This window comes from Marmota monax, unplaced genomic scaffold (assembly GCF_021218885.2).
Source record: "Marmota monax isolate L192 unplaced genomic scaffold, Marmota_monax_Labrador192_F-V1.1 WCK01_AAM20220418_F8-fsc00142, whole genome shotgun sequence".
Lineage (NCBI taxonomy): Eukaryota > Metazoa > Chordata > Mammalia > Rodentia > Sciuridae > Marmota > Marmota monax.
The window spans coordinates 298,664-314,592 of NW_026692025.1; the positions used below are offsets into that span (position 1 = coordinate 298,664).

At 38.9% G+C, this 15,929-nt stretch overlaps 1 protein-coding gene across 3 annotated transcripts in view; it reads right to left on the minus strand.

Moving 5' to 3' along the window:
• Positions 1–1,969: 1,969 nt before the first annotated feature.
• The window catches only part of Spry3 (sprouty RTK signaling antagonist 3), a 122,239-nt gene continuing 108,279 nt past the window's right edge, over positions 1,970–15,929 (minus strand). For 2 of the 3 annotated variants that reach the window (XM_058582200.1, XM_058582193.1), the window contains 2 exons: positions 11,507–11,680; positions 1,970–5,789 (listed from right to left, as the gene is read on the minus strand). In XM_058582200.1, the coding sequence (XP_058438183.1) occupies positions 4,816–5,682 (867 nt within the window). In that variant the 5' untranslated portion in view covers positions 5,683–5,789; positions 11,507–11,680 and the 3' untranslated portion in view covers positions 1,970–4,815. Of the gene's footprint in view, positions 5,790–11,506; positions 11,873–15,929 lie in introns of those variants that run through there. The other variant, XM_046451997.2, reaches the window with a different exon arrangement.

Consider the following 15,929-nt stretch of genomic DNA (forward strand, 5'->3'; position numbering starts at 1 on the left):
AGAATAAAAGGAAGTATAACTCTCAGAATGTGTCTATGATGTCATAATTATTTGCTGAAATATTTTTAAAAGCCATTTGCTAAGGTTTGGATAAATGTCCCCAAAGGCCCATGCATTAAAGGCTTGGTTGCTAGGCTGTGGTACTATTGGACTCCTGGGAGATGGTGAAACCTTGTGTGTGTGTACTGCTGGGGATCAAACCTAGGGCCTTGTGAATGCTACCCAAAGCTTCACCACTGAGCTACATACCCAGCCCTGGAATCTTTAAGAGGTGGGGCCTATTGGGAAGAAGTTAGGCCACTGGGGTAAGCCCATAAAAGGGATTTGGGGAGCCTGGGCCTTTCCTCTCTTTGTTTTCTGGTCACCATAAAGAAAGTAACCTTCTCCTACTATGACACAGTGCCTTGCAATTGGCCCGAAAGCAATAAGCCAACTGACTATGGACTGAAACCTCTGAAACTGTAATCCAAAATATCTTTCCTCATTTTAAGTTTTATCATCTCGGATATTTTGTTATAGTGATGGAAAGATGACTAACTTCCTGGCCAATCAATTGATTTCTTTATTTTAATGCTTCAAAATACTTGTTTAACTAATTTTTCCTGAATTTATTGACCAGCTTCCCCACTATTATGACAATTGAGCCTAAATTAACATATGTACACTCATGTGTATGTTATTTGAAGAGTTCAATAAGATAAACTACCTTTCCTATGAAGAAGACTAATGAGACTTTGTGACTTCTTTAATTGAACTAGGGAATTAATTTTCATGTAGGAAAAACTCCTTCAAAGCAAGTCAGAGAACATTTCTATCACCACAAAATAACCCTATGGACTTTAAAGATGGTGGGTTGTCTCTAACTCACTTTAGAAGAATATGATTAAAGATGCAACAATCAGAGATGTAGTAGTTTCATATGCCCTCTCATAAGAGATTGGAGAAGTTGGCTTGCTATGAAACAGACTGTAGCCAATTCAGTGACATTCTACTTTGATGTTTGCTCTCCTTCCTTCCTTAACTCACTACTCTTTTCCTCACTCCTGCTTTGCACATAAGCTTTTGTGTCAAGCTCTATTTTCTAAGAAACCTAGCTAACACATCTGAAAATAAGGAACTCTGGAATAAAGAAGTAATTTCACTCTAAGAAGTTTGTAATGCCACCATCTTGGGAAGCAAAGCAACTAATATATGTCTGTAGCTGTTGCTTAATTCCTAACATAGGAACACATTTATTCCAACTCCCAGGCTGCAGGTAGAGTTAGGGAAAGGATTATTCACCATTTGAAGTTTGTTACTTCAGCATGGCTTCAGCTGTGTTCCAGATTTCTACACATGACTATGGAGCATAGACTTTGGAATCAGACAGCCTAGGCTCAAATCTTACCTCTACCACTTATGGTTGTTGCCTTAGGCAAGTCACTTAACCTCTCTGTGCTTCAGTTTGTCATCAGAAAAGTAGTGAATGGAATAGTGCCTATGTGTAGAGTTATTGTGAGGATTGAATGCAATAATTTAGGTAATATGCTAAAAGTAGTGCTTAACACACAGTAAGCACTAAGTGTTTGGTATATTATGGCTATTGTGATGGGCTGGAACCAAAGGAAAACTCTTGGCTATTGCCATATGAAATGTATCCAGGGACCTATATGTGGAAAGAAGTAGGGTTTAGGAGATAACAGATGACTTAGTTGCAAAAAAATGCCAAGCAGGAAACACCTTCTAAATATTCCTGTTTATACAGTGCATGACACAAAGTAGAAAAATAATGAAAACAGAGACACTCTGCAGGATTTATAGTTCTTTTGTATATATTTTAAATATACATGTGCAATACATTAAAATATATAGAGATGTGTGAATATATATTTACATATATGTGTGTGTATATATATATATATGTATGTATGTGTATATATATATATATATATATATATATATATATATATATATATAAAATCACAGAAGGGATACATATGCACACTCACTCATACGTCCATGCGCATACCCCAACAGGACCCATCTATACGTAAATCAGATGCAGTCCATATCAGGCCAACTTGGACACAAGTGAAAGCCCTGACTCAGCAGCAGATTGAAGACTGCAACTGCATTTGAGTAACCCTTCAGTTTCTTCCACCAAGTGTAAGGCCATTTAGAAATACACTGAGAAGGGCTTTTCTGGGTATATGGCAGAGCCCAGGGCCCCTCTGGCAGTGCACAATTTGCCTGAGTAAGGACTGCAGGGTTGGGATATCAAGGAGCTATCAAGAAGAGACTTGTGTTATTTTGGGCCCTGAAACTGATAAGCAAACATCCATAGAATAACTTTAGGTCCAGAACAATGCACTAGTGTCAGAAACATCTTAGATATCTGAGCTCTAAGCAAATTTCAAGCAGAAGCAGAAAGAAGTGTGTTGCTACTCATCTCCATCCAGCTTGGCCCAGAGAACTGGGCACAGCTTTTAGGGGTAGATAAGTTTGAAGTACAATCAGGCAGACTTGTAAGACAAAAATGTCACTTAAAATCAAAAGAATCTAAAAAGCAAACAAAGGGGTTATAGATATTGGTTTAGATTTATAAATGTTTCAAGAAGCCTAATCTTATATATGGCACCATTTGCAGCAGTATCATTAACATTATTAATAATCATCATAACATATTCATATATACAAAAATAGAGCAAAGCAATTCTAGAAGAGGAGGTGTAAGTGAACGTGTAGGACAGTGTGCAATCCAAATGTCATTATGCTTCAGAACAATTCTGAACTAATACGGACTAAGTGGCACATATTTCTGTAGTATATGTCCAACAAAGGGACATGGATGTCCCCTCCTTTCCTGTGTATGACTATACACTTCTCATCTCTCCACCCTGCAAAACACATCCATGCACACTTTAAAAGAGATGATATATAAAGTTAGAGTCTGGAAGTCTTAAACGAAGTTGGAGCACCTTGATTTCAAGCAAGTGCCCTCAATCTCTAAATACCTTGATGAATTTTGGATTCACTTACAGAGGGAAACTAATTCTTGTGTCTTTCAGCAGTAGTCTTTAGGAGCCTGCCATCATCACTGCATCCTTTTCCCATTGAAAGGGGTTCATAGCACAGGCTCTCTGTAAGTCACTTCTCTGCATTATACATCTTTCATCTCAGTTTTTCAGTTGCTGAAATCTAGGTTCTCAGACAGCTGCCATTGCCTACAAAGCCAGGAGCGAGCACAGTGTGTACAGCAAAGAGTAGATGCAATGGCGAAGATACAGCTTGGTTAGGGCTTCTTTAAGCTTTTTCTTTTCCACACTTGAGTTTCTACAAGGTGACAGAGCCAAAAGTGATGTCCACTGGGGGAAGCCTCAACACTTGATAGTTAATTAACTACTCACCATGCACTGCAGAAAGACCACCACACTAACTTGGCATGGTTCCTGAAAAGTAATTGGAAGGGAATGGCTTTCTGTCATTGTTAGTCCTAGGAAAAAATCACATGACTCATTTGTGGTGCAGGGGAGAAAATATTGAACTAGAAGTCAAAAGGCCAACATTCCAGTCCTAATTTGGCTATCAATTCAGTGTGTGGCCTTGGGCAAGTCCCTTCCTATTTCCAGGCCTCAGTTTTCCCATCTGTAAAATAAGGGCATTGAACTACATTAACAGTTAAGATTCCTTCCAGCTCTAAAGTTTTATGACTTTTTATGTCCATTATTAAGGCCTGAGCCATGCAGTCTCAGGGCAGTTAGCTTCTAAGAGAGAACATACCTCTGTAATATCCTTTGCTTTGTTCATTTAGCTATAAAGCACGTCTGCCTTTGGCACTTGGGTCAGACATACAAAGTTATGAGCATCCTGATTTACTATCCTACTCAGCATGCTAATGGTATCTGTCAGCACTATAAGTTGATTACTGGGAAAGGGAGAAAAACTCCAATTAATTAAATCTGGAAATGTAAGATAACCTAATATGCTCACAAACAGGTGAGTATGGTTGTGAGTGCACACACATTGGGATACAGACTATTGCTAGTGATCAGTTCATTACAGTAATCCATGTCCCTTAATAAAAATTAGTAAATAGTATAGCATAGCAAAGTTTGGCGTCTAAGGAAACACCTATGGAAAAACAGCACTTTTGGACATGTTAGAAAGAGAAAGGAGGAATAGGCAGAGACAGAGAGATGTAGATTAAATATGGCGAAAATACAGGCAAAGAAAGGATTAGTTTGAAAGAGGGAAAAGGGGAGGAAAAAGGAGTAAAATAAAAGCAAAGAGGCTGAGAATGAAGGAGAAAGGAAAAGGGAAAAAAGAGGAGACAGGGAGATAGAGAGGAATAGAGAAGGGCAGTAAATAGGGAGATGGGGTCATATTCCCTGGAAGGTTGAACACTGTTCCACATGTACTTGTGAAAACCATCTTAGAAGAAAGCTTCCAAAGGCACTGTGGAAAGCAGAGTGACAATCAGAGCCTGCATCGAGAGGCATTACATTGGGGAGCCCCTAAACCTCCACGTTGCTGGCTCTGTCAGTCCTCAGTGGTCCAAACCTCATGCCTGTGAATCACCTGAATTTGCCATGACAGCCACAAGGGCTGAGTTGGCAGGGTGTAAAAAGGTTGAAGAGCAGTGAGACTGATACTGTGAAAAGAACAAGGCATCCTGCACCAGGATGTACTTTGCCATTCCCCTGATGCTGCAGGAACAAAAGAGGTGAAGCCCTAACTTTGGCTAGTTTATTACTCCTTCTCCTCTCCAAAGATGAGGCCTATGCTTTACTGATGGGGGATAGAAGGAGAAAGCTCTGGATCCATATTGTGAGAAGGTCATACAGACTTTTCCTGGGCCTTGGGGAAAGGTGCACTACCAGAAGAGATTTTTCTGCACACGGTGTTGGTGTGCCTCTTACAGCGGCAGCCTGGTCTCCGAAGATTATCATAGCCCTGCTGGCACAGATGGAGGCATCCACGGGTAGGCAGGTAGCAGCACAGGCAGGGTAGGAAGAGGGAGATGAGGCTCATGGCTGCCCAGCGGACGAAGCAAGAGCTAGGCCCACAGGAGCAGGGTTCATCAGCGCAGTTGTCTTCATCATCAGTGGAGCAGTGGTAGAAGAGGCCCTTGACACAGCACAGGCAAGTGCCATAATCGAGGAGGCTCTCAGCAGAGCAAAGGCAACGCTGGTTGCACAGCCAGCAGGAGGGGAGAGGGCGAGCAGCTGTACAGGGGACACACTTGCAGCGCCCACACTCCTCGCAGATGAAGAGGTGCTCACTATGATGCCCTATAGATTGCTCAGCTCCTCCCTTCAGAGCACCATCCGCCTTTGGGTAGGCCCCTGCTCCAGGCTGGGTTCGGATGATGGACTGGCCTGAAGGTGAGGGCGTAATGCTGGCCAAGAGCCTTTGATCAGAGGCAGTGGTGCTGTGGGACATCGAGCTGGCAATGCTAGATTGGCTCAGATGTTGAGGCAAGGGCTGCAATTGATGGCACTGGCTGAGACTGCGGGGTAGAGCAGTAGGCATGGTAGCCAGGGACCAATCAGATTTGTGCGTTTGCACGATAAGGGAAGGACTGGAGAGGGCCTGTTTACAGGGGGCTGGAGGCCGTTCCACATAATCATTGCTAGCATGAGTAGAGCGCAGCTGTTCAATAGGCAGAATTTGTTGGAAATCATCTATCACTGTGGCATCCATTTTGCCTTGATTTTTTGAGCTCTGAGTGGTTTTGAGTCAGAGTGGCACTTATGGTGATAAAGAGGAGCCCTTGTAGTTACATGGACCTCAGGGTACATCAGAAAATCCTAGGAGAGAAGGAATAGAAACAGTAAATGAGAACACACAGGCATGTATTTCTGTAGGGAACCAACAAAGGTCAGGCCTTATCACCAATACTATGTTCAATCACTTAATGATAGGCATGCTACATATGCCTTTATTGTGTAATCAACAACATCTACTTCTTTACAGACAAATCTAGTCATCCCATTCAGCCTATAAAGTGGTTTGGGAGCAAATATTGTATCATTGATTATTTTTGTATTTCATTATATGACTAAGTTCACAGGAGCAGCTAGCTCATTCAGGAGTTTGCTAACAGAAATATGAGCCCTGAGCATCAGAATTCTAATAATAATGGAACAAAATGTTAAATGCAAAGTCTACTTCCTAAAGCAATTCTGAAGCAAAAGAAAAAGCATCCAAAATCTCCCATGGGAAGTTGCCTATATGTGTATGTATCCAATTAAAATTCTCCTTTTAGTGCATTTTATGACAAGTAGAAATAAACAGATGAGAAAGGACACTGATTGATTTGATGAATATAGGCAACCAAGCAAGATGCAATAATGGTAGAACTATGACAGAGACACAAGGGCAGGAATTATGCTGTCAGTAGACTAATAGGAAAAACACCTTCTCATTACCTTACAGACTGCTTTAACTTACTGAGGAGGCAATTCTTTTTAAATGGCACAGCAGATCCATAATGAAACATTTTCATATAGATGGGAATAACAAGGGGTGGGAGAACTGTAGAAGCAAGCCTTGAATGATTTCAAATATCACCTGTAGTTGTGACTATCACAACCTTGAGTTGACTCCATTTTGTTGGCATTTGCCAAGCATATTCTGCTTGGACTGCTTTTTTCTACCTTATACCAAAAACTGGATTTCTAAAAGATCATCAATGTTCTTACATAATGTTTAATACAAGTTGAATATCTAGAAAACATATGCTTATATCTTCATTGTATCACAAACAGTTATATAGTCATTCTCTTAAAGGATTTTTATCAAGCTTAGAACTAATAATGATAAGCATGAGGAGAGTATTGAACAAATAGGAGACAGGGACTGGGGGTATAGCTCGAAAGTAAAGCACTTGCCTAGCATACATGAGATCCTGAGTTCCATTCCCACCACTGCGAAGAAAAAGAAGGAGAAGGACAAGGTCAAGGACAAGGACAAGGAGAAGGAGAAAAGAAAAGAAAAAGGAGAGAGAGAGAGAAAAAAGAGAAAGACTGCTATATCATACCACCTAGTTGACTGAACAGCCTAAAAGAAATAAACAAGGACATCTAAACACCAATCCAAGAAGACAACATGGAAACATCAGGACTTAAGAAACACTAGCATGAATAAAGTATATATTTGAAATCCATCAGATTTCAGGCTTCCTCAAAATAGATCGATTACTCATACCACTATATGGGATGGAGAGTTTGGATGAGTAATAGAAACGAACAAGAGAGAGAGGATTGTGCCTACTTAGGTTTCTGTAAGCAAGCAAACATGACAATGAAATGGGCCTAAAGCTCAGGAACAAAAAAAAATAATGGTGTGGTTCATAAAGGAGTCAGTTGCTAATAATGACCAGACTTAGGTGACTTTCGAGGCTATATCCTCATGCAAACCTGATTAACTGGATTTTCATGTATTAATTTTTTGAAAAGACAATTCAAATTGATTAAAAATAACTTTTTGGCCCATCACATCAAAGAACTAGTCTCACAAAAATTTTACTTAGAGCTAGTTGCTTTGGTATTAAATAAACACAATACAAAAGAATGCAGATAAACACTATGGAAACTCTAAGACTCAAATGTCTATGTTGCCTTTGTCAAATCACTTGTTTTCTTTGGGCCCCTGCTTCACAATCTATGTAATCATAGGGGTAAACTAGCTGATCTCCTAGGATCTTACCCCATAATGTGAGGCAATTTGATAAAATAATTCCTTTCATTCATACCTTTTACATCTTCAAGTCCTTGAGGGTATGTTGGACAATGTGTCCTTGTATATTTGGGCAATTACAAAGCAAAAATATATGTCCCCCTGATTTACATACACTCAGAGACCCCTGCAACCTCCTACCCCTACCTTTGCTATATCTTTATAGATTCATTGACTTAGCATTGGAAAGGAATAGAACATTTTAATTTGGACAACCAAATAAACAAGGACACACTTTTCAGTATATATATATATATATATATATATATATATATATATATATATATATACATATACTTGTAGGGTATATGTGGACATAGGAGCATAAGACTATAACTCTTTTGGAAAACTGTAAGAAATGGGTTTATGTCCCATTCATCAGCTAAAGAATGTGTGGCATCCTTCAAGTCCTTTACACTAAAAGCTCAGTAACATACATGCTGAATGCAGTTTAGACTCATTGATTTATCAAAGGAAGCTAGACTGAACACATATTGGAAATTTCAAGAAGCAAAGATTCAAAGGAAGGTATATAAGGTCTCAAAATTACAGGAGATATTGTGATATTCCAAATATGGGATTTCAGGGATGTCACTAGAGACATGTCCAGAAGGTTGAAAGCTAAGCTTGGAAGAATCTAGGTCATAATACAAATGACTCAGAACCAATAATGAGAACCATGTTCAAAGGGGATTCTGTCTGAGGAACAGAAGGGTAGATAGTGTTTAGGTTAAAATGGTATCCTAGAGTATGGATATTAGACTTCTGCAAGACTATGGAGTTAAGAGGATTGGTTTGATTATTAAAGAAAGTTGTGGGCATCAGTCTGGGATGATGAGGTACTGTCTTGCTTTCAGGTAAGGGGACTGACAGATTAGATTTATTAGAATGGACTCTGAGATCCAGTGCAAAAGATCTGCAATACAGTGTGCAGTAGGGCCTGGTAAAAAGAGGATGTTGAGTAGGATTTTTTAAAAAAGGATTGGATGTCAATAAATTCTTTGCAATTCTAGATCTGCTGAATCTGATCTAACAGGAATGAATTGAATTAGATACATACTATAGCCAAAGGTAAGATGGAAAAAAATATTAAGAAATGAATGGCAAGAGACTGCTGCAGCACACAGACTAGATGAAAAACTACGACTGCATGCATGTTTATGATTCAGAAATTCACTCATTAAAGAGCCATTCATTGTGAGCAGCAACAGTTAAGAAACTGTGCTGTTAGTCAATTCCATATTATATTAAATCAGAGAGAGAATTACATATCCCATATTACTAAATAGGAGTCAAAGTGATTACAAGTTTTGGCTGCAGATTGATGGGATCTAGTGATTTTTGTCACGTACTACTCTGCAGTAATGAATGATGCATTGTAATCCCACTCCCATCTCAGTCTCTCTGGCCAGGTGCTCATAGCTTTCTCAACAGTTTTTCCTGTAGCCCTGAAATTTGCTATGTTCAACCTAAATAGTGATTTCTTTTCTTATGCCAATTTAGGGACTAGAAAGCTAGATCCATTCAAGAAATGCTAATCTTTGTTAATGGAAATAAAAAGTATTTTCTCCATGGAACCTAACGTCTTGCCATGTTGAAACTAAAGTTGAAAACTTTCCTATTTAAAGCTCTTCTATATTAACACCTTAAGCCAGTTCTGATTTCTATGATAAATCCTTTCTGATACAATATGACTCAATGTTCATTTCAATGAAGAGGGAGGAAGAGAAAAAGGAGGGCCTGGCTCCTGTTTTCTCCCACTCTTGTGGGTTCAATGCTGCTTTTTACCTTACTGTATAACGGCTCTGGGGTGTGTTGATTTTTTTTTTTTCTGTACTCTGCTCTTTTATACACTCGTTCTCAGAATAACTGAAAGCAAACATAGGGAGAATTTCTGCTATGGCTTTATATGTTTTCCTAGTTATGCTGTTCCAAAGTCTGCTCTCTAAAAATCTCTGTCTGTGCAAAAGCATTTGCATCTGTATCAAAGCACATCCCCCTTACAAATACCAAGTTGTATATAGTTTACATTACTAACCTCTCTGCCACTGACTGGGCCTCCCTCCTACCGCATACATCTTACTGGAATTGCCAGGTTCTCACCACATTTAACTCTTAACTTGTCACTTTGCTACCCTAGTCCTATTCATTAATTTAATAGTTTCATTAAGACTTATAGCAGTTTATTTCAAACCAGGGAGTCTTGAAATTTTAATACCTTGCATTATTAAAGCTGTTTTAGTGATGAATGATACAGGGAACATTGCTATGTCAAATGAATTCACATTCTTCTAATCCTGAGGAAAATGATAAGCTAGTTATTCATTTAAGAAGCTGGAATCTTCTCTTTAAGCCTCAAATCATTTTATAAGACACAAGAAACCTAAGTTCTAGTCCTAATGCTATCTTTACTTTACTATGTGACTGTAGGCAAGTGACCTCTGTTCCAGGCCTCAGTTTCGTCAAGATGAAAGGGTATGAAAGAAATGTTTTCCTTTCTTGTTCCAGTGCTCTAAATTTTGTGCTGGGTTTGTTGGATGCATATCTCAGTCTGAAAGGTCTTTCATGATCCTTTCTTTAGATACTTTACTTCCTCACTATTCAACTCCTCAACTCTGAATAAACACCTCCAAATCCAAGTCACTCAGATCATTATCTAGACTGTTTCATAGCAAAAGAGACCTAACATAAAGAAACAAAATATACTATTACAATAAAGTCTTAGTATATGTTTGTTTAGAGTCCAAGAGAACAAGTGGGATACTTTATTATGGATAAACTGCCAACCTTTGCCTTATTTGTATTTATGTATGTAACTGCCTTGTTAGGAATATGATTTAACACCTGGTATATCCAAATTAATGTAATAGCACATTATGTTACAGCAACGTTTTAATACACCCAGAAAAGCAACAACAGTTTGCACTTCAAAATAGATTTTCAGTTTAAGAGTTCAAGGTCTGTTTTCTGTTCATTCAACTTGCTTTGCTGCATTAGAGTTAGTGATAATTATAATTAGATGTGTGGAAGAGAGTGGATGCTGTAAACCATTGCCTTGGGTCCTATTAAATGTCTATTGGCTAACTAGACATGCTCACAGGTTCCCACTTTGAACAAATTTTCATATGTCACACAGAGACACGTGCGCACATACACAGGCATAGATCCAGAGATTTCTAAAGCATTTCTCTTGACTCAATGTAAGTGGGGGGGGGGGGGTTATGCCTTGTCAGCTTGCGCCATTTCTACCCAGGGCAAGGTGATGTGATGAAATCTGAACGATGCACAGCTCAGACTTGTGAGCCAATAGCAGACTAGCCCCACGCTGACAGGATGCCTGCTGGGCAGCCAGACTGGCCTCAGCAAGGGCTCTTCCTACGACCTCAGCTTGGGTGGTTAGGCTGTGCTATGAGGGGCTTAGGTAAGCACCAAAATGCATTTAAAGGTGAACAGGCTGGATATTAAATTGACATTTGGCTAAAAATGGGATCATTTTGAAGTCTTGTTTTGATTTATAAATTTCCAATACAGATAATTTTCTATAAAAGCTGATTCATTTAAATTTCATTTAAAAGGTTTTCATTTTATTTTACCCACGCGCTTGCGCGCGCGCACACACCACACACACACAGACACGCGCGCTTGCGCGCGCGCGCGCGCACACACACACACACCACAGACACACACACACACACACACACAGTACAGGATGGCTGGAATGAATGGCAATCTGTGCATTGCATAGAAAGAATTATGAAGTCTTTAAGAGCTAATCTCTGTATCTTACCTTGGAAAAAGGGTTTATCCATGCTGAGAAAAGCAGAATAACTAATGCTCCATTTGGCTCAAAGGACCGAGTCCTCTCCTGAGTCTTTAGGTTTCTCCACCTCTCTTCGGAAAGTCTGAATGAAAACTCCTTTACTGGCAGTGAAGCCAGAAACAGAGATAGTTCTGTCTTGGTCTTTCCGACACAGCAGAAAAAACAGAGAAAGGAAAAAAATAAAAATTAAAACCGAGTTAGGAGTGAGACTCAGACCTGTAGTGGCAGATACTTTGTAGAGATTTTACATGCTGATCTAAATCTCGATGCACGTATTCCCCAAAGAAAGCTCAGCAGGGTAAGTTGTTCACCTCCTCCTCCTCTTTCTCCTCCTCCTCTTCTTTCTCCTCCTCCTTCTCCTTTTTCTCCTCCTCCCCCTCCTCCTCCGCCTCTTTCTCCTCCCCCTTCTCCTCCTCCTCCTCCTGTTTCTTTACCCCCTCCTCCTCCAGTATTTTCCTTCCCCTCCTCTTCCCCTCCCCCTTCCCTCCTCCCCTTCCTTCTTCTTTACCTCCTCCCCCCACTTCTCTTTTGCCCCCGCCTCCACCTCCGCCTCGTTCCCCTCCAATCTGTCAGATGAACTGAAGCAGCAGAAACTGCAGTTGTAGGCATAGGATATCTCAACAGAGCAATAGACACCGCTAGCATGTGATTATTTATATAGTTCATGGTGTGTTGGTATATAATCTGCAGGGGGAGGGGTGGGGGATGAAGTAGCACTGTGTTCAGCTCAGCTAGCAGACTGTTTTGTGAATGTAGATGATTTCTGGAGGTCTTGTGAATGGGTTGTAGAGGAGGATGGGAAGGGATTTATTGCTCCTTGTTATAATTTCTCTCTACCCCCCTCTCTGTGTCGTTTGCTTTCCCGGAGCTGTAGCTCTTAATGCTTGGCTAAGTGGCGTCATCCAGTTGAAATTGAATCGACCCATTAAAACTCCCCATAGGAATCTCTGTATCCGGTCCCTGGGTAATGACTGAAACAAAATTTAAAGGAGAGAGGGGGTGGGGTGGAGAGTAGCAATTTTAAGGAGGCCTTATTTAAATATCTCTGCCAATCACAGCCCTACCAAGCCACTCAGCCCTTGCTGAGTGATTGCAAGCTTCAATCAGATAAAGAGAAGGAGCTTCTCCTTTGTTTAAGGGTTTCTCCCACCTCTTTTCCTCATTCATTCCCACTTTTTCAGCCCTAATGATTATCCATCCATCATTCACTGGGAAACCATTACCCAGCCTTTAGTATGTCATACATTCGACAACAAATATTTATCGAGTGCCTTCCTTTGTGCTAGGTGTTGTGGGTCCCTGCCTTCATGGAGCCTCCTTGAGACTGCCAGGGTTCTGAAGATAAAGCAGTCTTAATTTACTCTTAGAGCTAAAGACAAAGCTTTCTGTAAATTACACTCAGTCCACTATTTAATTCAATTTGGAGGGGTCCTCCTTCTGGGCATCCAGACAGAAGTACTTGGATAAAAGCAATTCTCATATTTAAAATAAATGAGGTCTGATTTCAAATCCTGTTCGATGGACAAATGGCAGAAGCTTGGCCATCAACATTCTTAGGATGCTTTAGTTACCCTATCTATAAAATTGAGATGGTAAATGGTGACAGTTCACAGTAAAACAAACTTGTGAAGCAAGAAACTGAGATTCTTAATCTTACTCTAACTCCTTGTGTGACCTTTGCAGTTTACTTGTCCTCTACAGACTCAATTTCTACATTAACGTGAGAGGATCTGATTAGGTAATTGCTTAGGTCTCTTCTAGCCTTGACATTCTATTATTTACACCCTCTCAGGGGTGTTAAAAAGGACAAAAAAGCATAAGGTTTTAAAAATATGTTTTTGCATGGATCTGCATGTGCTCTATGTTCAAGATATCCCAAACTGTTCTGTTGATATGTATGTGTGTGTTGTGTGATGTATGTGTGTTTTCTAAGGAAATCCAGATCTATTTTCCCAATAAGAATTCCCAGTCAAGAATTTTGCTATTTAAATTATTCTCTTATGTGGGCTCAAACATCTTTCTTATACTTGAGTTTGTACAGATTATGAAAACCATTAAAGCTGAATTGTTGGTTCATCTGAAGAAGAGAACAGATTACTGATGTATTTGTTCTCCCACTTATTCAATAAATATTTATGGCACATCAATTATGTGCCATAAATATTAGTTATTAGTTAGTAGTTAGTAGTTATGTACTACTAACTATATTCAGGTCAAACAGATCAGGGTTCATATTTTTGCTCTTTAATTTATGAGCTCTCTGACTTCGAGCAATTCAATTCACCTCTCTGAGCCTATAGATTGAAAAAAGTTCTTGCATTTAGAAGTTTTATCATGGTGCCTACTATATAGCAAATACCTAGTGAATAGTAATGATGAATGTTAGGAAATCATTCTTGCTCTAATGTAGTCCATGATGACTTCAGTTTGAACTTCTTTCATTTTTAACAATTACAGCTTTAAATATGAACAGATTGGGTTGCCTAATTCTTTTCCCTCCTTTATTCTGTGAGCCTATATTAAGATAACAAATTATTCAATCTTATCACCTCTTAGGATGATACACATGACAAAAAATAATTATATTGATGGCCATTCATTCATTCAACAATGCCTACTATGAAATAATATCTAAGTGCTGGTAATTCAACACCTAAATTTCCTGCTCTCCAGGAGTTGACATTTAATTTGGTAGGGAGACCAAATTTATTCTATGTCAGATATTGTTCTAAGAATTCTATATATTTTAACTTATTTAATTCTGATAACAATCCTATGAGGTGTATTTATAAATTGCAGTGGTTTTACAAGTGAGAAACAAAAACCCAAAGAGATTAAGTAACTTGTCCAAGGTTACATAGCTGGTGATTTGCAGATTTGGAATTTATCCTAGTCCAACTCACTCCAGAGCATGTATTTTTAACCATTACACCACAGTATCCAAACAATTGGAGAACCCCTTCAAGGATTTTTTCCTATAACACTCCAAACTATTTGGTATCTGCTATGGTTGGAAGATTTGTCTCTCTCAAATTCCTATGTTGAAAACCAATCACCAACATGATGGTATTAGGAATAGGGCCTTTGAGGTGATTAAATCATGAGGGTGGAATCCTTAAACAAGAGGCTTCAGAGACCGCCTTACCCCTTCCACCATGTAAGGACTCAGCAAGAAGGTACCATCTATGAATCAGAAAACAACCTCACCAGAAACTACCAATGCCTTCATCTTCATCCCAACCTCCAGGATTGTTATAATAATGATAATGATAAATTATAATAATTATAATAAATCTATACAAAATACATAATTATAACAAATAAACTCGGTTATTTATAGATTACTTAGTCTAAGATCTAAGGTTACCTAGTTAATTAAGCCTAAACAATGACAAAATCCCTGAACAGTTCATATTGTTGTACACTCCTTTGTCTTTGAATATCTGATCAGTCTTCCCAAAACACATCCCTAACTTATATCCTTTAGGCCTAGGTGTAGAATCACTCACTATAGGAAAAATCTGTACAAAAAATCTCTTTCTCCAAAAGACCAGTTTAGGTAAATGTCTTCTTCTCTGTTCTCCAGTGACCTCCTTGTACTTAACACTATCATAAACTTGTTTTACAAATTCATTAGATTTGCTTAACACTGCATTTCAAGACATTTATTTTCTTGTCTCCTTAGTTAATGGTGTACTTTTCAGAAAACATGTTTTGACAAATTCATTGAGTTGTTCAAGATCATACAGCTAATTATTGATAGTATGGGGCCTAGAAGCAAACACAGATCCCCTGTCTCCCAATCCAGTCCCTTCTTTGTTTTTATAGGATACCTTGCTGGCATTAATTCAGTACCAACTGAATTTGCTGATATTGTCTCAGCATAGGTCAACCCATATACTTCTGTAAGCCAATAATTTCCAAAAAATAAATAAGTATTCTTTTTTAAAAATATTTTTTGGTCGTAGATAGACACAATATCTTTATTTTATTTATTTTTATGTGGTGCTGAAGATTGAACCCAGTGCCTCACATGTGCCAGGTGAGTGCTCTACCGCTGAGCCACAACCCCAGCCCCTAAATAAGTAATTTTAAAGGACACTAGAAGAATCACTCTTCTCTCCAAATATTTTCCTTACTACTCTGTGTAGAAATTTATGGTTTATGTTTTTGTAATGAATTAAACACATCTTTTTACACTTTATAACAACTGGTTGTTCAGGTCATTTTTTAAAATATATTTTTTAGTTATAGATGGACACAATACCTTTGTTTTATTTACTTATTTATTTTTATGTGGTGTTGAGGATTGAACCCAGTACCTCACACATGCCAGATGAGTGCTCTACCACTGAGCCACAACCCCAGCCCTGTTCAGATCAATTTTGAT